The following is a 25,354-nucleotide window of genomic DNA, read 5'->3' as shown; positions in this document are numbered from 1 at the left end:
GACAGCAAGCACATTTTCGAATGTGCCGATGTCTAGTTGCCTTTCAAAATGCAGGTCTCAGTGTGCTAATCACTCAGACAGTAATGTCCAAATTAATCAAAATTACCATGGCAACAAATGGGGTAAAGAAGAGAAGATGACAGCAGAGTAACAATGCTGATAGCCAACATAAAATTTTAAGAGCAACTGTTGACTAAAATAAATCAAGATTTTTTAATGCTATTTCAGGCACTAGTTCATCCCACCCCCCCAACCACCCTGCAAGATTTTTGTTTACACAACAATGTTTTAATTAAAAATGAACAAAAAACCTCTCAGTGGCTGCTGCCCTACAGGTGGAAGTAAAGAGAGGAAAGCAGTTACACTAAGAACAAGCACACTGCAGATGCAGTGTTGTCTTATTTACAAAAAAGCACAAGTTAAAAAACAAATAATCCTCCCAGGTATAGTGATTTTATGTATTTTTAGATTCCCCTGCAAATACACATGTTTTACACAGAAATACTTTAAATTGGCAGTGGTGTCAATCCATTTCCTGTTCACAATATCCCAGTTATCTGCAATCTTCAATCTTCTGATGCGCTAAAACGGCTATGGTCACCTAAACAAACTAAGAAAACCTCAAACTGAAATTCCTGATTTCTCACTGAAATAATAATGCAAAGACTAAAGGACCTGAGGGAAATTTATGTATATAATCTTGTAATACAGATTCAGATCCTGAACTGGTACATTGGCACTGTATATTATATACCTGATATGCACATGTTTTTGAAATTTTTATGGGCAGAGAATAATCTGGGAACTTGTACTTAACAGAAGATGCTTAAAAATATTGAAAAATAATCTTTAAAAATAAAGAAGAAACTGAAAGATTTGAAATTTGCTCCATAGTTTACAGATATATTTATATTAATCTCTGTCTCTCTAGTTACATGATAAAATATAAGAACCCACACTAGATGGCATTCTTCTGCAATTTTTCTGATGAAATCCAATGTTAAAGAAATAAGAGGCAGCAGTGTCTTGTTTCTAATATTGTACTAATGTTGGGTTAAACACACAGAGTAAAATAATCATTAAACTCAGACAGACAACATTTATTCTGACATTTGTTGACAACTTCTTTCAGGGTTACAATTTGATTAGTTTGTTAAAAAGTCAGAATTTTAATAAAACTCAACTATGCAGTAACAATTAAAAAAATTATTAGATGCAATTAAAATAAACACAACATGACTGAGCCAGCTGTTAGTTTGATACGGATTTCTGTATTACAAGTTTCTAAACTGTAAGATCAAGAATGATTTGGCTTGCATTTTCCCAGCTAAAAGGAACTTGCTGTAGCCTTGGGGCTGCCCATCATTGGTGTCATCTCTGAGACAGTCACAGCAAAAAGCATCAGTGTCAGCTCCTCCCAAACATCAGGAGCAAGGCCAGTTTAACACACACACATCCTTAATCACTGGTATTAATTATATAAGACTACCCAGTTGGTCACCAGGCCTTCTTGGCAGTCTGTACACTCAAAAATAAACAATTCAAAATCAGCAATTACAATATATTAATTCAATGTTGATAGCTATTAACAAGTGTCTTATGACTGCTGTTCTTACTCTTTGTCTTATCTGTACTAGTCTCTCCCCCTCCTTGCCCTTCCTTTTTTTTTTTTTTTAAAAAAAAAAAAGTATTTGCTCTATTTCACAAGACCACCAGTGTCAAAATAACAACCAAAAAGCTTCTGGTAATACTCTGATATTTCAAATAGTCTTTCAAATAATTTAAAAATTACTCAAGTCTTACAGAATCACTCTGTCTTCTATATAATACAGTAAGACAGGTTGTCCAATCTTCTACTACACTTCTTTTTCTGGATCTCAGCAGTTTCTTGTGATCCTTTAAAGCATTTTGTTTGCTGGAGATCCTCTGTTTTGAAGAGACTCAATAGGCTAAACAAAAATCTGGCATCATGGTTGACTTCTGGATCCAACGAACGAAACAGAAGTCTTCATTAATCTCGGGTGGCCAGACTCTCAGATTCCTCTTATTTTTCTTCAGTATTTCTAAGCCAATAAAAGATCCTTCCATCTCCCCCAAGAACAACCACCAGTCTAATAGTTTTCTGGTTTGCAATAAAAAAAAATAAATATCTCTGTCTCTTCTGACAATTGCTACTGCAACATTGCTGTTGCCAGATAAATGCATAAACAGCACAAGAATACTATAATATTTTTTCAAATATTCAGAAACAATTTTTTTGTGAAGCAACAGATAGTATTAACTCAGTCTTCTTAAAGTAAAAAATGTCTGAAGACTGTTGCTGAACATGAGACTGAAGTTAGATGTGTGCTTCTTCATCGCAAAAATTCCGAATCTAGCTTTGTTTATAATCCAGGTATTTCCTACAGAAATGGATACACTCTTGACCTTCAAAAAAAAGGATAGGAAAGAACTAAAAGGTCACATCTAGAATATGTATGGCCCTATCCACAATTATAAAAAAGCAGAAAGCATCTATTATTATATGCATTAAAAAAACCTAAATCTGGTAGTTTTAGAAATCTGAGGTTATGTTCCTTATAATATACCCATAAATATATTTATACACACACACACACACTTTCCCCCCTAACCCCGGCACACACCTTGCTTCATCTACTAGAGAAACTAATAATCCACTGAGAATTTAAGGACAGTCAAGCAGTAATTAAAAGGTCAACAGACAGCTAGCTGGATAGAAATCAAGAAATGCAATGGACTAAAGGAAATGTTTGAGGGGAAGCAGCACTAAAACCTATAGCAGAATGTAGGCTTCAGTGATTCATATTTTAAACCATCTGCTTATTTTAATTATTATTTTTAGGTAGCTTGAGAAGCTATTTATGGAAGCAGTTTAAAATGATCACTAGGAAAACATGTGCAAGGTCAGTTGAACTAGTGTACGAAGAAATGCATCTTGCTTTTTCCTCTATTTAGATACAAGCCTGGAAGGAAAGAAATTTGAGAATCTATGCATTTATTTTTTTACTGCTGCATGAAGAAAACAAAAAAAAGACAGAACAGAGGCAGCACTAAAACTGGGTGGACAAAACACAAGTGAAGAAGAAAGGGTCAAGAGAAAGGCACACATATACAAGTCAAGTGGAAACTGGAACAAGAGGATGACCACTCTGAGGAGCTACATCACGTAGTTCCTGCAGAACACTCTTAAATCAATGAAGGACAGAAGTAAAAGGGTGCTGTTCACATGACACCTGAGATAATAAAGCTATTTAGGACCTACTCAGTGACTGCACAAGAAAAACAGAAGACTTGGTTATATTGCAGTTTTTCATATATTAGCAGTCATTATGATTCATGAATTTCAATTAACTGAAATTACTGCAGAAATTTTCCTAAAGAAAAAAAAAGTTGTGCACTCAAAGTACACCCCTCTGAAACAGAACACTTGTCTGAGTAGCATTACAATACCTTTTTGTTGGTGACCTACGGTGCCAATACAGAAAAATGCACTTAGCATCTATTAGTTTGTCTGTATGTATTCCAACACTTGGATGCAACTCTTATCTTTTCAGCTAAATGGAACTTTTCAAACTTGCAACAACATAAAAGTACTACACTCCACACTGCAGTGGTGTGACTCCACCTTGAGTTCAGAGTGTAGTTTTGAGCACCTCAATGTGAGAACAACGTCAAACTATTAAGGCATGTCCAGAGCAGGGCAACCAAGATGGTTAAAGGCCTCAAGCACAAGACTTCTGAGGAGCACCTGAGGTCACTTGGTTTGTCCAGCCTGGAGAAGAGAAGGCTGAGGGGTGACGTCATGGCAGTCTACAACTTCCTCAAGGAATGGGGAGGTGCTGATCTCCTCTTTCTGGTGACCAGTGATAGGACATGAGGAAATGGAATGAAGCTGCATCAGGGGAAGACCAGATTGAACATTAGGAAAAGGTTCTTCACTAAGAGAGTGGTCAGTCTCTGAAACAGGGTCCCCAGGGAAGCGGTCATGGCACCAAGCCTGCCAGAGTTCAAGCAGCATCTGGGCGATGCTCTTAGTCATATGGTTTAGTTTTAGGTAGTCCTGCAAGGAGCAGGGAGTTGGACTCAATGCTTATGGGTCCTTTCCGACTTGAGATATTTTATGATTCTGTATTCCAGTATCAATCATTTTCTCAGCCATTGGACTTTAAAGCAATAAACCAGACTTCAGTGGTAAACAAATAGGAACTATGCTTCTAATGGGAAACAAAACCAGCCTGGCACTTCAAACCGTTCCAGCAGGCAGTCAGCTAAACCAAATTTATTGACCTGCCAATCACAAAAAGAATGTTATTAACATATTCTTCCCCTACTGTGCTCACGAGTTAAAACAAAAAAACCCCAAACAAACAGAAAAAACCTTCACCTTTTAAAGCAACAAATAGAGTAAAAACTAATTCATGGCAGAGACACAAAAACTTCTGACTCTTCTGACCAGTAATGCATTTGACATGAACTGTATTTTCTTCTCGACTGAGAAAATTACTGGAATAATTAAGTTCCAGAATGAATGCAGTAAGGATGATTAGCGAGTCAGCTTTGCACTCTAAGAGACAACATAAAGCGCTGGAGGCTCTGGAAGGAGCCAGCTGCATGACAAAGAACTCTCCAGCCTTCTCATTTCACCCATGCCTCCCAACACTGAAATGTCAATGCCATTGCCTCCCAACACTACCAAACACATGAAATAACTACAAACATTCCCTGTACCTTTAAAACACACATGGAGCAGCAACACAGCCTTCTGTTAGAACATGGACATGTAACAAAAGAGTGCAACAGTGCTGAAGAATGAAGCAGCCTGGGAAGGCTCAGGCTTGCTGCCCTCTTCACTAGTATCTTTACTCCCCAAATTGTCAGGTGATTGTAACGTTCTGCACAACACATGTCTGATGACACCAGGAGCAATATTCAGGAGGAAAGAAGTGGTACATGGTTCTCAAGACAAGAAGTAGTTCTGAGGTAGCAGGACACAAGATTGTTTTAAAGGAAATATGGTTGGAAACATGAATTAATGAAGCAAGTTAATGGATTCTGAAGTACAAATCTCAAAGAGATCTGCTTTGCTGTTTATTTCTAGGCCTACAGTAAAAAAGATGCATTACCTGTAAATATTTTTCTGTGTTACATGGAGATTTTTTATCTATTTATTATTTTTAATTTAGAGGACAAGGTAGGATCAGGAGGAAAAGAAGTACTGCAAAAGAGTAACTGCAAAAGAGGGTTGACACAAAAGATTTAAGAATTTTAAAATATTTCATTTGAACCCTCATAACCTGACCTACTATATCATGCTAATATCAACTGCACACGAACCACATGCTGGCAGGGTAACACAATCTAAATTTTTTTGGGGGTTGGGTTTTTGGTTTGTTTTTAATGTTACAAGGTTTTCAAAGAGCCCTGTTGCGTGATACAAAATAGTTTGCATTTCTAGATTAACAACAGCAGAAAAACCAGACAGTAGGCACTACTGCATTAACTGAGAAAACTATTTTAAGATGTTATGTGTGATTTTATACATCTATTGGCAAAATAAACTTGATTAAATGTAAACATTCTTACGCTACGTATTCCTGTTCGTCTTCTGCTTGAAAGTGGTATGTTCTGTTATCTGAAATAAATAAAGACATCTTTTAATTTAGCACATGATAAATTTTAAGATATCTACATATTTATTACTAAAATACATTCGGGAACTAAAGCCTTTAAGAGCAAGTGCTCTTAATCAGCAACATTAATACTTTACTCATAGCTATGGAAAACAAATCCAAAAAACAGAGAAAGAGGAAATGGTGAATTTTGATTTACAGCAAAAGCATGTATTTCAGAAGTCTTTATGTTTAGAAATATTAAAGAAAAACAAGCATAAGAATCAAATTCTGCCCTGAATTTCAGTCAAATCTGAAATATAAGTAGCAGAAAAGAGCAAAAAGTATTTTTTTCTATTATATACTTTTCCCTCCATTTGGGTTAAGAAACTTCTTGTTACTAACCAAAGGATGAGATATGAACTGCGTATTATGACTCACATTCAAAGGTTTCATAGACTGTCCTTGTAAATATAGAATATTGGAACTGTTTGCTGTTTAATGCTATATATGCAAAGACTGAAAACAGTAAGTTGACTCGTTGACTTCAAAAGTGGTTTAAAAATTAGACTGCATAGAATACCTGTTATACAAGACCAAAACGGGAAGAAAGGAAATCACAGGAGCTTTAACGCTGAGAAGACAAGTCACTATCAATTTTAGACAAACAGAAGCATGTTTTAAAAGGAGGTTAAGAGAACAAAAGAAATTGGCTCTTTCCTGCCTTCCTCAACTCCCCCTGGCCCTCCCCAACAGCACTCAAAAAGCAGAACAGACAATGAAGGAAAACCAAGATGAGGCCAAAGGCTTGTCCACCTCCTGGTGGATATAGCTCCTGCATGTTCCACTAAGCTGTTAAACATCTCTCTGAACTTTGGGGAACAGTACATACGCTGCATTTCATGGCTGGTCACAAATGAACGGCATTTGTGTCATACATACACACACAAAAAGGTTCTTTATTCATTTGTCCATTCAATCCATCTTCAAAGCTAGAAGGATCTGAACATTTGTGAGGTACTGCATGTATCTGGATACAGCCTGAATTTTGAATGGTAGCTTTATTTTTACTCAGATTATCTTGTAATGACATTTTTTAGAAATCCCACATAATGCAAGAGGAGGAGGAGGAGGAGTACACTAAAGTTGCTACTTACGTGATATTAGGTCGAAAGACTTCTTATCTTCAGCATTTGGCTTCACCTGGCAGGTCAATAAATTCAATTTAGCTGGTTGCCTGTTGGACTAAAAGGAAAATTTGTTTTACTTCAAAAATGTCTTGATTTAGGACTATTTTTCCTTTCTGGGGAGTGGGCGGGTGCAACATGAGAGCATGGGCATGCATACATGTACACCCCCAAAACTTCTGAGACCAGCATGACTTTGTCTGACTTGGTCTGTCAGAATGGACAGATGGCTACATCCAAACGAAATTTAAAGCTTCACAGAAATTCTTCCCGATTATTTGAAAGGTATTAAAAGAGTAAATCTTAACTTCGAATATGCTAATACTTAAGGTTTTTTATTATTTCATAAACAGTAAAACTATTATGCAATTTTTCATTACAGCATGCCCATATTCCAATTTTCCTCCCATTTTAAATAAATTAAAGATACAATCCTAAAACTTAAAAAGAAGTGGGAACCTGGAGCTCTAGAACTTGGAATAAATACAACTACTAATATTCTCTGCTGTAATTATGTTACTTCAGACATGATAAATCAATGTGTCTTTGAAGTATTTTGGGTTTATACATGTTTATCAGAAACCATAGAGATACTGAATCAAAGTTAATACAGCCAGCAGATATAAACTGAACATGAGATGTCAGTTATTCTGAACTGAGTTTTGGAAGTTGTTCATGTTACAAATTGTAAACCAAATATAAAAGTAACGCAAAACCAAAAAACACAAAAAAATAATCTCAAAGTACATTTCCCACATTGTCAAATGTTTGTCAGAACAAGCTCAACACCACAGTATTTTTCACACTTAAGGAGCAAGAATTCCTTGAAGGAATAAATAGGCAATTGGAGTCTCAGTTTTCCAAGTTTAGTCATGAACAGACTGTCAAGACCTGAACTTTTCATCACTGAAAACAAGAAAACTACTTTCCCCTTAGTACTGCAAGAGAAAAGAGCAAATGGCCTGCTTTTACACAGCTACGTACAGGAAAAGGAAAACTACAATCAGTAGTGTAAGTCAAAGAATTCTAAACTGCTTAGTCTTGAGATTGACAATGCACTTTTTTTTTTTTAATGGATATGACCGAACCATTACTAACCTAGGTATAAATAATTTGACTGACTCCTCAAAGGAGGTGAGAATTTCTTTCTTCCTAACCATTAAAAAAACCCCTAACACTCCAGTAAAAAATGTAGTGACTTCCCTTTAACTTGCTTAAGACAGTTAACTTTAGACACTGATATTGCATGGTCATCAGTGGAATTTGGGGCGAAGGGGGAAAAAAGTGTTGATGAAATAGGACTATTTCCTTCAACAAGTGCAACCGGAGTTACTCCTGTTTGCGGGAAGTGTGTGTCATACTGCTGCGACAGTTCTAGGACTGCCTCCACTACAATAACGTTGTTGCTTCCTTGTGATTTAGCACTCCTAGGAAGTTATTTCAGAGATATGCCCGATTCCTAGAACTCACCATGACCAAAACTTTCCAAAATTTCAACTTGTTGAAAGCACTCAAAATATTAATACATACACTCATCTGTCAGACTATCAATAACACATAACAAACGCTTCCCAAGCTTCCAAATTACATGCTTCACAGATATACCGTGACAATCCTTATAAGCAAAACCAGTTAAATATTCATTGAAAAGTCTGTCCAATATATATATGCCATTTTCTTATCAAACAATTGATAAATACATTTAAGTATTAAATCAACTGTCAAGCTACACCATTGGGAAAGGAAAAGAAGAAAAATTTTAGAAAGCTAAGGAAGAGTTTATGTACTTCATGCAGTCCACAGGAAGTACTGAAATTAATTTCAAAGTAGCCTTTACTCCTGTTTTCTCACTCTGATCAGATGAACAATTTAATTGTTTTTACAAATTTAATGTGTATGCATTAGCATATTTTAAATACTTAAAAACCTATGTAGGAATAAAACATCTGTAATACAGACATCTATGTATGAGCTAGTTATTGGTCTTCCAGTACAGTCAAGAGCCAGAACTGAGCTTATAACAAGACACTTGACCAGTTACCCAGACTCCTTTGACTACACTGACCAGCTCTCCAGTGGCTGAGAGGAGCCTACAGGATCTTGCTCTGATGCAAACAGCTAAACTGTAGACACTTCATTTTATTCGGATGAATCACACACATGCCATATCCCGAAGGTACAGTAAGAACAGGTGTACTCCTCTACTTAATCTGAAGCACTGTTCCCACCAGTACTCAGTAGCAGACAACTAGGAAAAATTTTAACAGAGCAAGTATAACAATATTTCCGTAAGTCATTCTCTAACTTCTGATAATTGATAGAATTTCAACAGTCAGAAGCAGAAGTGTCATCTTTTTTGCAACAGCAGATTAACATCAACAGACTCACCAGGACAGGATAATGTTATTATTTTAGTAAAAAGGTATAAAAATAACTTACCGTTGCATGTGATATGGTAAGAATCCCATTTTTAACAGTGCACTTTCTTCTTTGCCATACTTTCCTTAACCTACATAAGAATATCAACAAATTTAGTAACTAGACATGAATCCAAAACACGTTAATCCCATTAACGTTTTGAGAAGATTAGTCTTGAGAAACAAACAGATGCAGTCAAAATTTTATTAAATGCCTCACCAAAAGTAACTTGGAAATCTACAACAGGTCTTAATCACCTTTTACAGACTTAAAGACAAAAGCTTTCTTTTTAATTACTTGTATTTTTATGATTGCTTGTCATGCTTTTTATAATTACTGTATTAAATTTAGATCTGTGTTCAGATCCGAACTGCGAAATCCTTGAGTGCTTGTCGCACATGCTTTAGAAAAATGTGCCTTAAGCACTCAGTAGAAAACAATAACAATCAGTGCACGAACACAGTGATAGTTCTCACTATGTATTATGTGCTCCAAGAACATACCCATCACTCTTCTTTAAAAGATAACCTTTCTTCTCACTGCCATATTCCTTATTCCCCTGAAGTTGATGCATACTATATCCTCCTTGCCTGCTCTGTGAATCCTAAAAAAAGGGAAAAACACCATTAACATTTCCTGAGGTGCACAGGAAGTTTTCCTAACCTTTAGGCCTATCCTACTTTACTTCTCTACCACAACTCCACAAATTAATAAAGATTAAAAAAAAAGGGAACTCCTAATGCTTGTTTTACATTCACACATTTGATTGCTTTCACATCATGTGATCTTGAACTAACTGCACATTAAAGATTCAATTACTTCATTAGGCCTTGAAGTATAGCATGGATTCAAATATGCATCTCAAAGTGACTTTTTAAAATACAGAAATTTAATATTGTGTAATCTTATAACCAAAGAGTAAAAAGGCTAAGATAAAATTTCATAAAGCAAGCAACAGAATACAGCATGCATATATACAGAAACACACATATATAAACAAACAAAACCAAATGCTAATTTTTTTTAAAAATCCAATTTAAAATATGTATAATTCAGGAATTTTAGTGAATAAAGTCAACTGAAATAAGTTTTGGCCTGATCTAGTGGAACAATTAAGTGAAACTTATTAACTTGTTAAAAGTATATCAGAAAAAAAAAATCCCCAGAAGTTCATTAAAACATTGACTTACTCTCCTAGACTTCGATCACGAAAGGCAAAAGCAACAGAGGAAAGAGAAAGCAAATAGTTTAAAACAACAATTACCATTTTATTTAAAAACCATGTTCCTCAAGATAAATAAGCAAAATAAATTTCACAGCCCCCAGATCTAGTAAAACAATGTTTCCCCTTTCAAATTACACTACCACAAAGAATACTAAAGAGAATTACTTTTTTAGGCACACTGGTGCTTTTTCTCATGAAGTAACAAAACATCGTAACAAAATTCTGCACAACCTTGCATATATGACATTGGCTCCAAAAAGCAACTAAGCTGACTACAGGATCAAATTTTACTAAATGTCTTCCAGTCTTTAATACATTTAAATTGTCTAAAGTGATAGCTATGTTGTGTCCTCCACCAAACTGGAGCAAATTCTGAATTTCCATCAAAAAAGATCAGGCCCAAAGTTAATTTTTAATTTTTGCAAATCTATATAAAAAGGTATAATTAAGAACACATTGGTAAAGTTTTAAATGTAGCTGTGAAAATTATCTGCAAGACATCTGACAAATCCCACAAAAAAAATAATCAAATCAGAAGAATGAGAAGTTCAATCACTCCCTTGGCAATAATCTTTTCTCTTTCAAAGCAATTTCTTACAATTAGCACAACCAATACACATTTACAATTACTCCCTCCTATTTTATTTAGGGTCCTTACAACTGTTTTTCATTTTGTAACAAATTTGGCATAGGAGTTTAGAGAGAAATGCTTCAGTAAAACTGGCAGTTATGGTTGGAAGCAGCATGAAGGCTGCTACATGCAATCTGCTGTCAGCAGTGTTAACACCATCACAATAAGGAGCTAATTTGTTGTAAGTAAATTTCAAACCCCCTTTGGAATTAGGGTCCTATTGGAATTAGCATAGGAGAGTATGTAATGAGATGTAATTCCTGTTTCAAAGAGCATATCAGATGGAGATTTGGGGAAATTAATGAAAATGTAAAGGAATAGTTAACAAAACAGACACAAAACATGATTCTGAAGACTTAACTATATTCACCTTAAAGCTGGTAAGTTACATTTGTACCAGTAATTCATATATAAAACCAGGGACTAGAAGCCTGTATTAAAGGCCTGGTTTCCTTCAAAATGTAAGCTTCTTTACATATAAACATTTTTCAACATACAAAATAAATACTTCACACATTTAAAGTATTTTTCCCCAAAAGCTTTAAACCACAATTATTCTACAAAGTCAGATAATTCTTGCACAAAGTAACAGAAACTGCTGTCACTTGGTACCAAGCCAGCACACAGTGGCAGTAAGAGACATTACACATAACAGAGCCACCAAGTAAATTGTACTTCCCGTAGCGAAGCTACGGCACCAGCACTTCTGCACCACCCCAAGAGTCAAAGGCTGTCAAGATCTGCTCTTCTAAAAAAGAGGCAATTGCAAAGATTACAGTAATAGTTTTTTTCACTGATGAAAGGACAGGTACCCCAGCAAAACGTGTAAGAGCATTACAGGTGTCCATAATGCTAAACAAACACCTCGAACGCAGGCAACAGTGAAGTAAGTTGCATTATGAGAACTTGAAAGTGTAGGGAATGAGCTTTGCTCATTTAGCATGTTAGTGTGTTTTCCTCAACAAAAGTATGGGTGCCAAACAGTAATTTTTCCATACATATTATTTGAGATTCAAAACAATCCTAAATGCTTTAATAGATTTAACAGCAATGCAGGAATCTCTTTTGTCATCTGTGAAAGCAAGTCAGATGAGCAGGCAGCCTCACTTACCAAATGGCAACTCCGCAGAGGTTAAAGGTAGCATAATTTACAATCAGGAACCACCAATTCCTTCTCTTGCGCAAAAGTGCAAAGAAACTTAAAACTACACACAACCAGAGCCTCAATTTTATTGTTTCAAACTGCTTCCCTGCCAAAGTAATTTTTAGTAAGTGTATTTCTGAATCTTTACAAATCCACCCGAGAAAATCTCATTCATTTCATGTTTTTCAATATCACCATTAATCCAAAAATTTTCCATGGAGAGATTATAATGCACTAATATAAAGGGGGTGTGTGGGGGTGTAATGTATTCTTAATCACAACCAACCAGGCCCATCTGTCACAGCAATAAAGCCCAGCTTCATAGAGTTGAAGAGTCAGATACACACAAAGACGGAGAGCCGACTGATGAAACTCAGGCCGTGTGTCTTCAAGTTTTGTTGTCACTTAACTGAGGACTAATGAATGCTTGCATGCTACTTCTGGATTAAACTACTGAATATCTAAACAAAAGAGACACTGTTTTATCAAGCTCCTCTATCTGCCAGCATCATTACGCTCTGGCTCATGTAACATGCAGAATCACAAGCGAAAGGCCTCACGGTGATTTTGAAAGAAACACTTGAACATCAATGTGATCAAATGGTAATTCTTCAAAATCAATCTCTCCCCATGATTTGCCCAAATATCTGAGAATCACAGCATTGCTCCTTTCCCTTCTAAGCCACAATTTCAATTCTCTTCAAGACAAACTATCTTTATATCGACAACTTTTTATATAAATATCATAAATAAACACACACAGTTGTTCAAGAGTCCTAGGACTTGTCTATACTATGAAGTCAGAAGAATTGCATAATTTATTGTGGTGATACCTATGAAGCTACTCTTTATTACAACATGTATCTAAGTTTCAGAATTTGACTTGTTAAATTTTTGTGTTTTCAAGAAGGTTACTTCCCATTGAAACAGAGTAATTTTTACTACAGATCCAGGAAATAATGAAAAAAACAAACACTGTATTTCATTTAGTTATTCTACATCATAATACTCTGTGAGCAACTTTTGAAACTTGACTTGTACTGTAGGCAGCCACATATGTACAATACACATGACCAAAGAAGAACAACCCATTCATCCTACTTTATTTCCGAGAACTAGATGATCACCAAGTCACTTGAACTTAGTAACATACACAGCAATCAGAAGAGGAGGTATTTGTCTTTGCTTCCCAGATAATCAGCTTGTGGAAGAAAAAGGTACCTAAGAAGAGAACAGGTCTTGCTCCGCTGTGTGTTGGGCATCTCTTCATAAAATCACTTTAGAATTTTAAGATATTTCCAAATAGCTTTTAAAATCTAATGTTCTCTGTTAAACTTAAGGAAAACAAGCATGAGTTATGTTCAGTTCAGAATGGTCTAGATATTACGGAGATTACATATGTAATGCATGTATGGGAAGCTCTCTAAGTATTATGGAAGAGATCTATTAGGTCCACAAGCACACTGGAGATGGAAGGAAATATATATTAAACAGAACCTGTAGACTATGAGATAAGAGAAAAGTGAGTACTAGAACAAGCTGGCAGGTCTTACAATAAACTGGAATCTGTTCAAAGGTGCTCTATAGTGCTCCTGTCATCATTTGAAACATCTGAAAAATTCTAAAAAGCATGTGTAGTGCGTTGTAAGGTTGTGTTGTCCTTCACAACGATGGGATTAAAGATGCAGGGAGAGGAACAGCCTTCTGGCCAAGGTTTATCTGTCATAACGTACATCTACATTATGAAAGCACACACAGGCAAGTATTGAAAAAAAAGAAAACCACCACCACCACCCTGTAAGGAATAACTAATCAATCATTCCTTATTAACTGTGATTTCACCTGAAATAATTTACTAACTTCAAGCCATTTATCTGTGTGCAGTAGCCATGATCACAATGTGCTACCTACAAAATTACATGAAAGCCCATAAAAATACTTAGTTGTCCCAGCTATTAAAGTATTATTTTTGAAGAAAATCCAGAAGAATTCCAGAAAAGTAAAGATTAGTAAACTTCACGCCACATAAGGCAGATTAATGAAAACTACCTTGAAGAGTGGAATCATGTCACAGAATGGTTTGGGTTGGAAGGGACCATAAAGACCACCTAGTTCCAACCCCCCTGCCATAGGCAGGGACACCTTCCACTAGGTGTCCTCAAAGCCCCATCCAGCCTGGCCTTGAACACTGCCAGGGATGGGGCATCCACAGCTTCTCTGGGCAACCTGGTCCAGTGCCTCACCACCTCACAGTGAAGAGTTTCTTCTAAGTCTAATCTACATTTCCCCTCTTTTAGTTTAAAATCATTCCCCCTTGTCCTATCCCTACATGTCCTTGTAAGGAGTTCCACTCCAGGCCCCCTCTAGTTGCTAGCAGGCTGCTCTAAGGTGTCCCCAGAGTCTTCTCTTCTCCAGGCTAAACAACTCTCTCAGCCTATGATCATAGGTGAGGTGCTCCAGCCCTCTGATCATCTTCATGGCCTTCCTCTGGACTTGCTCCAACAGGTCCATAGCCACTTTCTGTTGGGAACCCTAGAGCTGAACACAGTACTCCAGGTGGGGCTCACATGAGAAGTAGAGAATCACTAGTAAAGAAGTAGGCAGAATCACCTCCCTTGACCTGCTGGCCACGCTGCTTTTGCTGCAGCCCAGGCTACAGCTGGTTTTCTGGGCTGCAAGTGTACATTGCCGGGCCACGCTGAGCTTCCCATCCACCAACGCCCCCAAGTATTTCTCCTCAGGGCTGCTCTCAATTCATTCTCTGTGCAGCCTGTATTTGTGCTGAGGATTTCTCCAACCCACATGCACCACCTTGCACTTGGCCTTGCTGAACTTCATGTGGGTAATTAACGAGTCTTCATGAGCACATTTAGCATTATATATAGTGGAAAATCAGTGCAGCTGTTGTAGAGAAAGGTTACGTCTCAAATATCTCCTGGGGTTCTCTGAAGGAATCAGTAAGTAGATACACATGAGAAATGAGACTGATACAGTGTACCTTCAATTGGCACTTCTGTGTTCCTTATGAAAGGGGAAGAATTACACTGCTGCAGGGCAAGAGGAAAAGCCATCAGATGAACTAACAGGTTAAAGCAGAAAATAAATGAGTTTCACAGAAAGCTGTGCCACCACATGTAGCGTCTTAACACTAAAACAATCTGGAAAAGGATAACAGAAAACTGTCGAAGTTTGCTAGATGGTATTACATTATTAATGTTTTAAGGTTACACAAGAAAGGGTGACCGAGGCATTTTTCAAGGACCTCATGACAATGAGTAACTTCACGATAAATGACACATTAAGTTCGGCATAAACAAATACGAAGTGATTTAGAGGGGGGAAAAGAAGAAAATGAATTGACTAACAAGATTCAGAAACAGGATGATATGGTTAAAGCTTTACAGCTGATTAAACATTACACACCTCCTCCTCCTCCTCTGCAATAAGCACTGGTCAAAAACGTCAATGTCAGGACATTAAAAAAAAAATATCAAAAACGATCTAATGATGCTATTGTAAATATACAAGCACTCACATCTTGAGTAGGGTCTCAAGATCTAAGAAGTTAAAAAAAAAATAAAAGGAAAAAGATTTTTTCCACACAGCACATAGCAATGGTAGGAAAGATAAAGCAGTAACAGAAGCTGATAGTTTACACTGCTTCAAAAAGCAACTGCACAAATCCAAAGGCAGTAAACTCACAGCAAGGTGGAGAGACTTCAGTCAAACTACTAATGGGAGGATGTTCTGGGGAAGTATCAGTGTTTATTACCCTGTGTTTAACTCTAAACATCCATTATTGATTGCTATTGAAAAGTTGGATGACCCAGTACATGTGATTGTAAATGACACTCTTACATGTATTTGATACTAGCAATACTGCCCAGTCATATGTGGATGCTCATATACATGCAACAGAATGGCATCTAATATTTAATTGTAACAATACTACTAATTCATAGGTATTAATAATTATTTAATAAGCTGAGTAGTCACCTGGAAAATACTAACGTTTTATTTACCAAAGAGAAAACTGAACAGAAGATAAGCTATCTTTTCCTAAAGGAAAGGTACCTCTCTACCCCTGCCCCAACACTGGTTCACCACAGGATATTCAGTATCTCTGACTCTCAGGCACTATGATGCCTAGAAAAAGTCACATTATCATCTTAGGTAGAAGCTGTATATTATTTTTTATACATATATACACACACATATATATATATCCTATCTCCTAGTTCAAGGATTACTCCAGAACATCTGCAATGGACACTGCATGTTCCCCCTTGGCCTCTGATACCAGCACAGCTGATGATATATTTTCCTTTTTAACCGCCCTGTCTCAAGCACTGCTATCAGGTTAACATACAAATTTTCTTGCTTATGATATAGTATTAGCAAAAGGGGCTTGCAAAGAAGAACAGCAACACAAAACCCATGTGAGTTGGCAGTTGAATAGCAGTATGGAAACTGTATGTAAAGGCAAGTCTCCCTTTCTCATTCTGGCTCACTGAGGATCATCTAGGTTAGAAAAACCCTGAACACAATCTGGCTGCAGGATGGCAGGACAGAAGAAAGATGTGTACATCCCATTCTTTTATATTTTTCCCTTAACATGTATTCTTTATCATTGTCAAGAACAGGATATTGGGTTAGATTAAGCATTTATCTGACACATTACAACTGTTCTTATAGTACATTAAAAATATAAAATTACACAAAAAAGTATAAAATTACAGAAAAGGCATACATTTTCACACACAAACTGGAAACAGCATATTAATCAAAGTCTTATTTGTTGATATGTAGTTGAATATTCTAAATATTCAACTTAATTCTAAATTGTCATTATGTTTAATGTTCAACTCTTCTGAATCAATAACGAAACAAACTGAACATTTCTTAATACAGAATTCATAAATTCACATTATCTCTGAGAATAACATGTCTAAATTATTTACCTCCTTCTGATCGAGCTGCAGGGAAGATTTTATCAAGTCACGAAGAGCAGTAAGTTGTTTCTTTTCTTCATCCTGTGTCTGCTTTATCTATAGAAAGAGATTGCCATTATACGCTTTATGGATGCAACTTGAATTTTAATTTGTTTATGCATCCCAATACACCATTGTAGATGTCCTGAACAACCAGCTCAGCTATTCTGTGCTTCTGTAATATTTATTTTCATAGATTAGTCCACTCTTATGCATTCGCCTTCTATGCATGTACTACTTGAAGAGCCAGCTAAAATGAATGTACAACTCTGCATGCTCTATTCTGTTAGGCTTTAATGGTTCACCGTAAACAATACAACTAAATCAGTCTCTGAAATATGAGTAACTCAAATAAGCAATGAAAATACAGTTTAATTTAGCCACAGACTACAACAGCAAATGAGATTATTGCAATTCTGATTATAAAACACAAAAACACTTGGGTGACAAGTGGGCTTTGATTCCACATTATTACTTGCCTTCAACGATCATCACAAGTTAATTCATTTAAAAGCTGCTATCAACAGGCAGTTTGGTTTTGAAAAACTAAAAGTGGTAGCTAAAATTGGTGATAATAATGCAAGCTGATTCAAAGATTCCCACTTTAAACTAGTTTTATTTTAAAGCAGCACTAAATTAGTAGAATGAAAGCTACTTCTCCTAATAACTGTAAAAACAGAACACAAATTTTAAGATAGTCAAGATGTTCTTTCCTCAGTCTAGCTACATTCAAATGTTTCAAACACACTTTTCATTTACAAGATACAAATGAAATATACACCCTTGCCGTCATATCTTCAATGTACTCATATAAACAAAATATTTCTATTTTCAGACATTAAATTACTTCCAAGTAAACTTACATTATACAAGTCAGCAGCCAACTTTTCAATATATTGTTTAAGTTTATCAGCTGTTTTCAAGCCATCTTGGAAGAAACTATAATGAAAAATACCTGTGATTTCTCAGGAATACATGTAATTCATAACACATAGCATATAGTCTTGTGGAGAAAAACAGCAAAACCAATAAAGCATATCCCATTCCTCCCATATTCAGGAACAATAAGAAACACAAAAAACCCCTTCCACCCCCAAAAAAAACCCAACAAACCCCCCTTTGTAGCAGTTTTAAAGTATGATATCTTTCAGCAGTGGAGATACACCATTGGGACTTTTAACAAATATCAAATTAGAAAGAATATAGCTTAGCTTTTTATCACTGTTAGTCAACATGTTTCCCCTTAGTAATTTCTAAAAGCATTTTCCTGTATTTAAGTACAAGTTTCTACATGTTTGCTTCTGGTTCTACTGATGACAAGGCCAGTTTCACTCCAAGGAATTTCAATGAAATTACTGACTTTCACAATGGTTTTAAAGTTTACATAAAGACCTAAAAGCTAATAAATAGAAAAAAATCAGCTAGTTCTAAAATCACAATCTAGATCTATACCTCAGGAACTAAAATTAGTTTTGTACACAACAGACAAGGTTTTCCTTTGGCCTTTTTCTTCTCCATCACTCCCTTGCCCCACTCACATTCATACTCCACTGAAAGACTACAGCCTATTAACATGAAGTTGCAGACACCTGGCAGATTACAATTATAATAAAAATTCCTGATGCAACCAAAACAAATTCAAAGCAACAGAAAACAAACACTTGTGTAAAAAAGAAAACTGTAAATAAAGCTTAAAAGCGTTGCACTTACTTGCATTGTGCATGATAATACTTAATAAGGTTCTGCAGAAGGTCCACACCTTTTTTTGTCTTGATTTCATTAACCTTAATAAGATACTGTGTAGACAGTGAAAAACATGTTGATAATCACACTTCACAACCTTCAACAGTTTTCAATCAATAAAACATCATTTGCTCAATGAATTAATTATCTCTGTGTTTAACCTGGGTGCTGACTCATAACCCATCAGTCCACCACAGTCAAGTAAAATATAAAACAGGTAACAGTTTATTTCATCACTCGTAAAAAATTCAAATACTCCAAAACATACAACAAATCAGGAAAAAGTTTTATCTTTTACAACTGTCTGAAGATGTCCCTTTTTTAGTGCTACTGCAGTACTTACGGAAATATTCTAAAAATACAAATACTATGCAATTTAAAGTAATTGCCACTAAAATGAAATAAAGACAGCTATTAATACAAAAAGCAGTTTTATGGAACTAACGTATCACTATCATTTATCACTGCATTAGAAATTTTAGAAGGCTTCAGAAAGCATGTTGGAAGAAAGATATCAAAAATACTTCCTGAACTGCTCAACCATAAAAATGATAAAACAGAAATATTCCCATAGTTTATTTTCAGCCCAAGAACCTTAGCATAATAATCTAAAAACAAAGAAAAGGAATAACTCAAAAAGGAAGCCCAGTTTTGTACAGAATTGCCAGAATAATTATCTTTATATTGTTGTACTATGTCCCTTTTAAATCATTTCTTCCCTCCACCCCCATTAAACAACGAAGCAGACTTCACCCCAGGTGAAAGGCCCACAAGGTACTTTCAAGTTATGGTGTCTTAATGAAAAGCTGAAACTTGTTTCTTACTTCACACATCTGTAGCTGAAATAGACGCCTTTCCTTCTCCATTTCCTCTGCTATCTCAGCTCCTGTTATTTCAGTTCTTATCATCCCATGCTGTTTTGCATGTTCTCTTTTTTCCTTCTCAATTTTTGTACTGAAATTTTAATTAGAAAACATTTTAGAGGATATTTTTTTCCTACCATCACATGATCTAATATTAATTAGGGAAAAAATAATCAAGAAATATTAAAGAAGCCATTCTGAAGATCAGTTCATTTATGATACCGAATTCTATTTATTTTTAATCATGAAGCTCCACTTCTTTCCTCTCATCCTGTAACTCTTTTCTCTAGTTTCTGTGCTGCTGGGGGTGGCGGTGGAAATCTCATTCATTCTATATGATGTGCTCCATAGCCTTCATCTCTATATACTGCAGTGTAAAGCACACATACAAGAAAATACTCGGCAGGAAAATAGCAGAATAACTTAAATGTTTCATGCTTGTGAAACAGGAATTAAGAAAAACAACCAGGCAGCATATGAAGCTTACCACCTACACTAAATGAGAAGGCTCATAGTCGTCACATTCTCAGAGAAGGCCAACACTGAAATTCTGAAATAGTGAAATGCAAATATGGAACGAAGAGGCCTGAGACTTCAATTAGAGCTCTACAGTGTGGCTGTCCTTACGTATCTACTTTGCAGAAAAACTGGAAACTGTATTTGTAAGCAGACTTAAGACTTCCAGCACAGAGTAGAAAATTCTAAACAATTTTCTCATTTTTTTTAAAAATAGTTTTATTCTCTTGAAGCCTTTTTGAGAAAAATAAACAAGCTGTACTTCTGTAGAACAGGTGACAAAACACCGTGGGGTTATTAGACTGGTACTCCTTGTGAAGGGGGGGGAGAAAATAATTAAGAAGGATTAGTTCATTAATTTTTGAATTCTGCTTTTCTCCAAGAAAGAGGTAATGTTTGCACACAGAACAAAGCACTTTTTAGCACTGTGCCACCAAACTTGACGATATTTGGTCTTGAACAAGTTCAGGGAAATGGGGTTCTCTCAGAAATTTAAGGGATACTTTCTTGGGCTTAGTAAGCCCAAGTGAAATTTGCTCACCAGAGTTGGGGGTGGGAGGGAATCATAACAAGAAAACAGACATCTGTAAACTTTCCGAAGTCAGATGATTCCATGTATTTATGGTATATATGAGATACCTCTGTCTCTTAAGTTGTGTTTAATGGCATTTGATATAAATAGGCTGGCAAAGACATTCCTTGATACTTTTAATATCATATAGCAATTACATATAGCAATTTGACAAGCAGAAATATTTATTTTTTCAACCAGCTTGCTGCCTACAGAAAACTGTTCAATATTTCTGCCAAAACATGCAATATCTGTAAGAACTAAATAACTAAACAGGAAAAAAAACCCCACAATTCTGCATGTAAATCTGAATGTTTAACTGAGTATGATGGTGCGATTTTAGGACAGGCATCTCCTTTCTGCCTTTCCATTATTCGACCTCATCTGCAGTTCAGTTGTTCACAAGGATTTACCATTGTAATGGATTTTGAAGGCAAAAATTACTACATTAAGTTAAGAAAATAGTGCTGATAATAAATGTTTTAGCAGTTCTTAAGTGGCCTGACTTTTCTTTCAGTGTTTTTCCCCTTCCTGGTTAGACATAAATGAAAGAACTAATAATGGGATTAAAAAGGGAAATAAATGAAAGGATACAAAATTAACTTTTGAAAGCTCTGGAATTTTGATAAAGGAACGGCCCATCACTTCCTTGAGAGCATTCTGAACCATTCCAATAACATTCCTGCAACTATGATAGTCCTTGTTTCCAACCTTCTATTTTTATAAATCTTTTATATCCACTGAAGACAGGTACTATAGTAAGAAAACATTTTTTAAACCACAGATATTTCAGAAATCATACCAACTGCACTACAATACTTGCCTCTCAGAAACATGCATTTCCACAATACAGGGCAACAGATAAATCTCTTAACTTTTACTATTGATAGAATTTTATGCATGTGGTTATAAGAATGTGTAAATGTAATCTGAAATCTCCACAATTCACTTTACAATGTCCAGTATCAAAGCATTAAGTACCCTCCTCTACACTAAAGAAACACTGGGCAGTCATTTAACTACTTTACAGAGCATAAAAAATATTTTCTTTCTATTAGTGCAGAAGAGAGATCCACAGAACAGATGTCTTGCTCATATTCAAATTTACTTGCAGAGATACAGTACACAGTTAGGGACCAGGAAGGGGAAAAAAGAAAACACACACCCCCACACCCGCCCCTCCAAAAAAATAAAGGTGAGGTAGGGGGCAGATACTTACAATTTGGTTTCATAATCCTTCCAGGCTTTGTCAAAAGGCTTTTTTAAGTCCTTTAGGAAACAGAAAAATTACTTAGAACATTTTTAAAATATTGCCTTTGTAGTTAAGATATCACATTATAAATAGCAACAAAAAATACAGTTTTCTTATAAAACTTTTCAGAGAGCTGTCGGAAAAAATACTATTTTTGAATCTTGTGAAGTATTGCTTTCCTGTGCACATTAAGACAGGGATTTACATTGAAATTCTGAAGAAGTATCACAGTTACACCAATTTTTAATTTGTTCTTTGGACTACGTACAAACTATTAATGGATGCCGATATAATTATATATTATATATTATATAATATATATATGAAATTATATATCTCATGGGTAAGTGGAACACAGCTGAACCTTTCCCTAAATAAAAAGTTAGTTTTCAACACTTACCCCTTTAACACCTTTTAAGTCTCCTTTTAAGAGAGAATCCAAAGTGAAAATAACATTGTGGCTTAAGCCCTGGAGCTAAAAAGAAAAGCGTTAAACTGTAATCATTCAAAAAAAATTATTATGATCTTATAAAATTTGCCAATAGGTCCTTGAACTTCACTAATGAAGTTGCAATCATGTCAAAATTTCTATTTCTATTAGTAACCTTCCAACCCAAATACTATCTCTAATAGTAAATTTAAGTCTGGGAAAAATTAATAAGCATTCACAGACATAGAAGCATCATAATTAATCTTTGCTAATATATAGAGTGATACAAAACCACAATTATTAAACCAGCATATAAGCAAAGTACCTCAAGGTAATCTTCAGTCTCTCAAAGCAAATATTTGAATGTTGCTTAATTACTCAGGAAGCAAATTAGGTTTTGGAACAAATGTTTCTTAATGGCCTCCTGACTAAGAAGCAAGAACCTGCTGCGCCTACAGGCAGATAGCACAAGGCACAAAGTTAATTCAACCACAAACAAAAGGTGCAAGGAGAGTCACCAGCTCCTTGATTATTCCCAGCTGTTTGGAAAGACTGTTCCTTTCCTTGTCCAGTGTGGAAACGTGACATCTCCTTAAACTCTCGAGAGTTAAAATTTCATGCTCTTAAGTTCATGCCTTTTTGACTGCTTATCTGTGGAAACATTCTGTTTGTCTTTGCCAGTCTGAGGGCAGAAAAACCTACTGCTGTAACCCTATCTGAACACATATGGTGTGTATGATTCCTGAAGAGTCATGATCACAGGAAAGAAATGTGTATCAGTATTGTCCCAGTCTAGTGAGAAGTCTGTTGCCTCTCCTACCTTTATCCCTCCCTTTGTTTCTTCCCCAAAATACTCCATGAATTCTTCAGTTCCTTGCTAAGGAAGGACAGGGAGAACAACAGGAAAGGTGCAAGACACCACACCATCTGCTTGTAAACCAAAGGAGTAGGGAAGCGTTACATTAGTGTTTTTAATCTGCCATATATATATATGGCCACATTTCCCCTCTCCTATAAGGTCCTTTGAGCATATTTTAGTCCATGAAACTAATTTTTAAGGGATTTTTATGAAATAGGTCATCTACACAGAAGAGAATATAAAAATGATCAAACAGGTTCTCTATGTATTAAGTTCCGTTCACAAACTCCTTATATATTCAAGACACTTACGAAAAATTAAATATTCAAATGCAAAAAAATGCCATTATGCAACAATAAATACAAAAAGTAAATACATGCACATAAAAGAATTTCAAAAAATCTCACTCGTATCATGGTTTACTTCTTCCATAGGCATAAAATACAGTCATGATGAAACAAGGTGTGACCTGTGTGCATTTGCTGCCATTTTAAGAGCCAGGGGCTCTTACCAATTTACAAGCAACTTCTTGTATCACGTCATTATTTACAAGAACTACATCACCTATATGTAAAATGGCGTATTTTCCTTCATTAGAGTCACTATCAGTCCTTAACTGAAAATAAATAATAAAAAAAAAAAAAAAAAAAACCAAAAACCCAGACTTGCTTTGTTCTCCAAACATCCTGGGCAGAAAGGTTTACTGTTCAGGTCCCCTCTAGATTACCAACAAACCTGGCCACAAAGATCTTGAGCACAGTTCAGCTGCCTGCTGTTCTAACAGACACAAAGCAGTCCTACAAAGCGTGATACTCGAACCTGATGTGCATTATCCTCTGGAAAGCACTGGAGTCTCAGAACGGCAGTGGGGAAAGCAGATCTTTTGAACACAGGCTATTATACAGCTACTTAATTATCACCTGATAGCTTGTCAGCCACCCCTCACGTGTTTTTCTTTTTAAACGGCTTGCAGATACCATAGTTGATGAGGGCTGGAGCACCTCTCCTAGGAGGACAGGCTGAGCGAGCTGGGGTGGTTCAGCCCAGAGAAGACAAGGCTCTGGGGAGACCTTATTGCAGCCTTCCAACACTTAAATGGGGCTTACAAGAGAGACCCAGGACAGACGTCTTAGTAGGGCCTGCAGCAATAGGACAATGGATAGTGGTTTTAAACTAAAAGAGGGTAGATTCAGACATGACATAAGGATTAAATCTTTTACAATGAGGGTGGTGAAACACTGGAACAGGTTGCACAGAGGGATGGTAGATACTCCATTCAAGGTCAGCTTATATGGGGCTCTAAGCAACCTGATCAAGCTGAAGTTGATGTCCCTGCTCACTACAGGGGGATGGACTAGATGACTTCTAGAAGTCTCTTCCAACCCAAACCATTCTGTGATTCTTCTTAGTATGAGATGGATTCAAATTCAGAAAGCATGAGACACACACTTGTATCTTCACATTTAAGATAACTTGACAACTGTTTCAAGTGTCAATATTTTGTATTTTTCAAATTCACAAAATCTTATATTCAAAATTTATTCAAAGCAAGATGAAGGACAGCCACTAGAACACTTTGAGCTGCAGCCTCAAACAGTAACATGAAAACTGAGCAAAGGTTCTTCATGGCTTAAAAGATCAAGATTTGACAATGGAGTTTTTCCCTAATTACAACAACATAAGTAATGCTCAAATATCGATTTTACTTATAAAGCGAAAAAGTAACTTGATCGCTTTTACTGATTAAAACCACAAAAGATTTTTTACTTTACTAAAGGAGTTTACAGTGGATAGTCTAAGCTGTGATTCTATTTAAAGAGCTAGGTTCTGTTTTTCTTTCTACTTGGCTTAAACATTTGCATATGACTGCAACACGCTATTTCGTTACAGAAAT

The 25,354-nt window shown here is 35.9% G+C and overlaps 1 protein-coding gene across 8 annotated transcripts in view; it reads right to left on the bottom strand.

Annotated features, from left to right (window-relative positions):
- ASAP1 (ArfGAP with SH3 domain, ankyrin repeat and PH domain 1) overlaps positions 1-25,354 on the bottom strand; it is a 161,957-nt gene that overhangs the window by 46,200 nt on the left and 90,403 nt on the right. For 4 of the 8 annotated variants that reach the window (XM_056330385.1, XM_056330388.1, XM_056330386.1 and 1 more), the window contains 10 exons: positions 22,572-22,646; positions 22,139-22,188; positions 19,794-19,923; positions 18,937-19,022; positions 18,090-18,165; positions 17,197-17,283; positions 9,739-9,839; positions 9,257-9,326; positions 6,788-6,875; positions 5,605-5,653 (listed from right to left, as the gene is read on the bottom strand). In XM_056330385.1, the coding sequence (XP_056186360.1) occupies positions 5,605-5,653; positions 6,788-6,875; positions 9,257-9,326; positions 9,739-9,839; positions 17,197-17,283; positions 18,090-18,165; positions 18,937-19,022; positions 19,794-19,923; positions 22,139-22,188; positions 22,572-22,646 (812 nt within the window). Of the gene's footprint in view, positions 1-5,604; positions 5,654-6,787; positions 6,876-9,256; positions 9,327-9,738; positions 9,840-17,196; positions 17,284-18,089; positions 18,166-18,936; positions 19,023-19,793; positions 19,924-22,138; positions 22,189-22,571; positions 22,647-22,926; positions 23,222-23,421; positions 23,532-25,354 lie in introns of those variants that run through there. The other 4 variants (XM_056330389.1, XM_056330390.1, XM_056330392.1 and 1 more) reach the window with 4 other exon arrangements.

This window comes from Falco biarmicus, chromosome 3, assembly GCF_023638135.1.
Source record: "Falco biarmicus isolate bFalBia1 chromosome 3, bFalBia1.pri, whole genome shotgun sequence".
Lineage (NCBI taxonomy): Eukaryota > Metazoa > Chordata > Aves > Falconiformes > Falconidae > Falco > Falco biarmicus.
The sequence above is the reverse complement of the archived record's forward strand: the minus strand, read 5'-3'. Positions and strand labels throughout refer to the sequence as shown.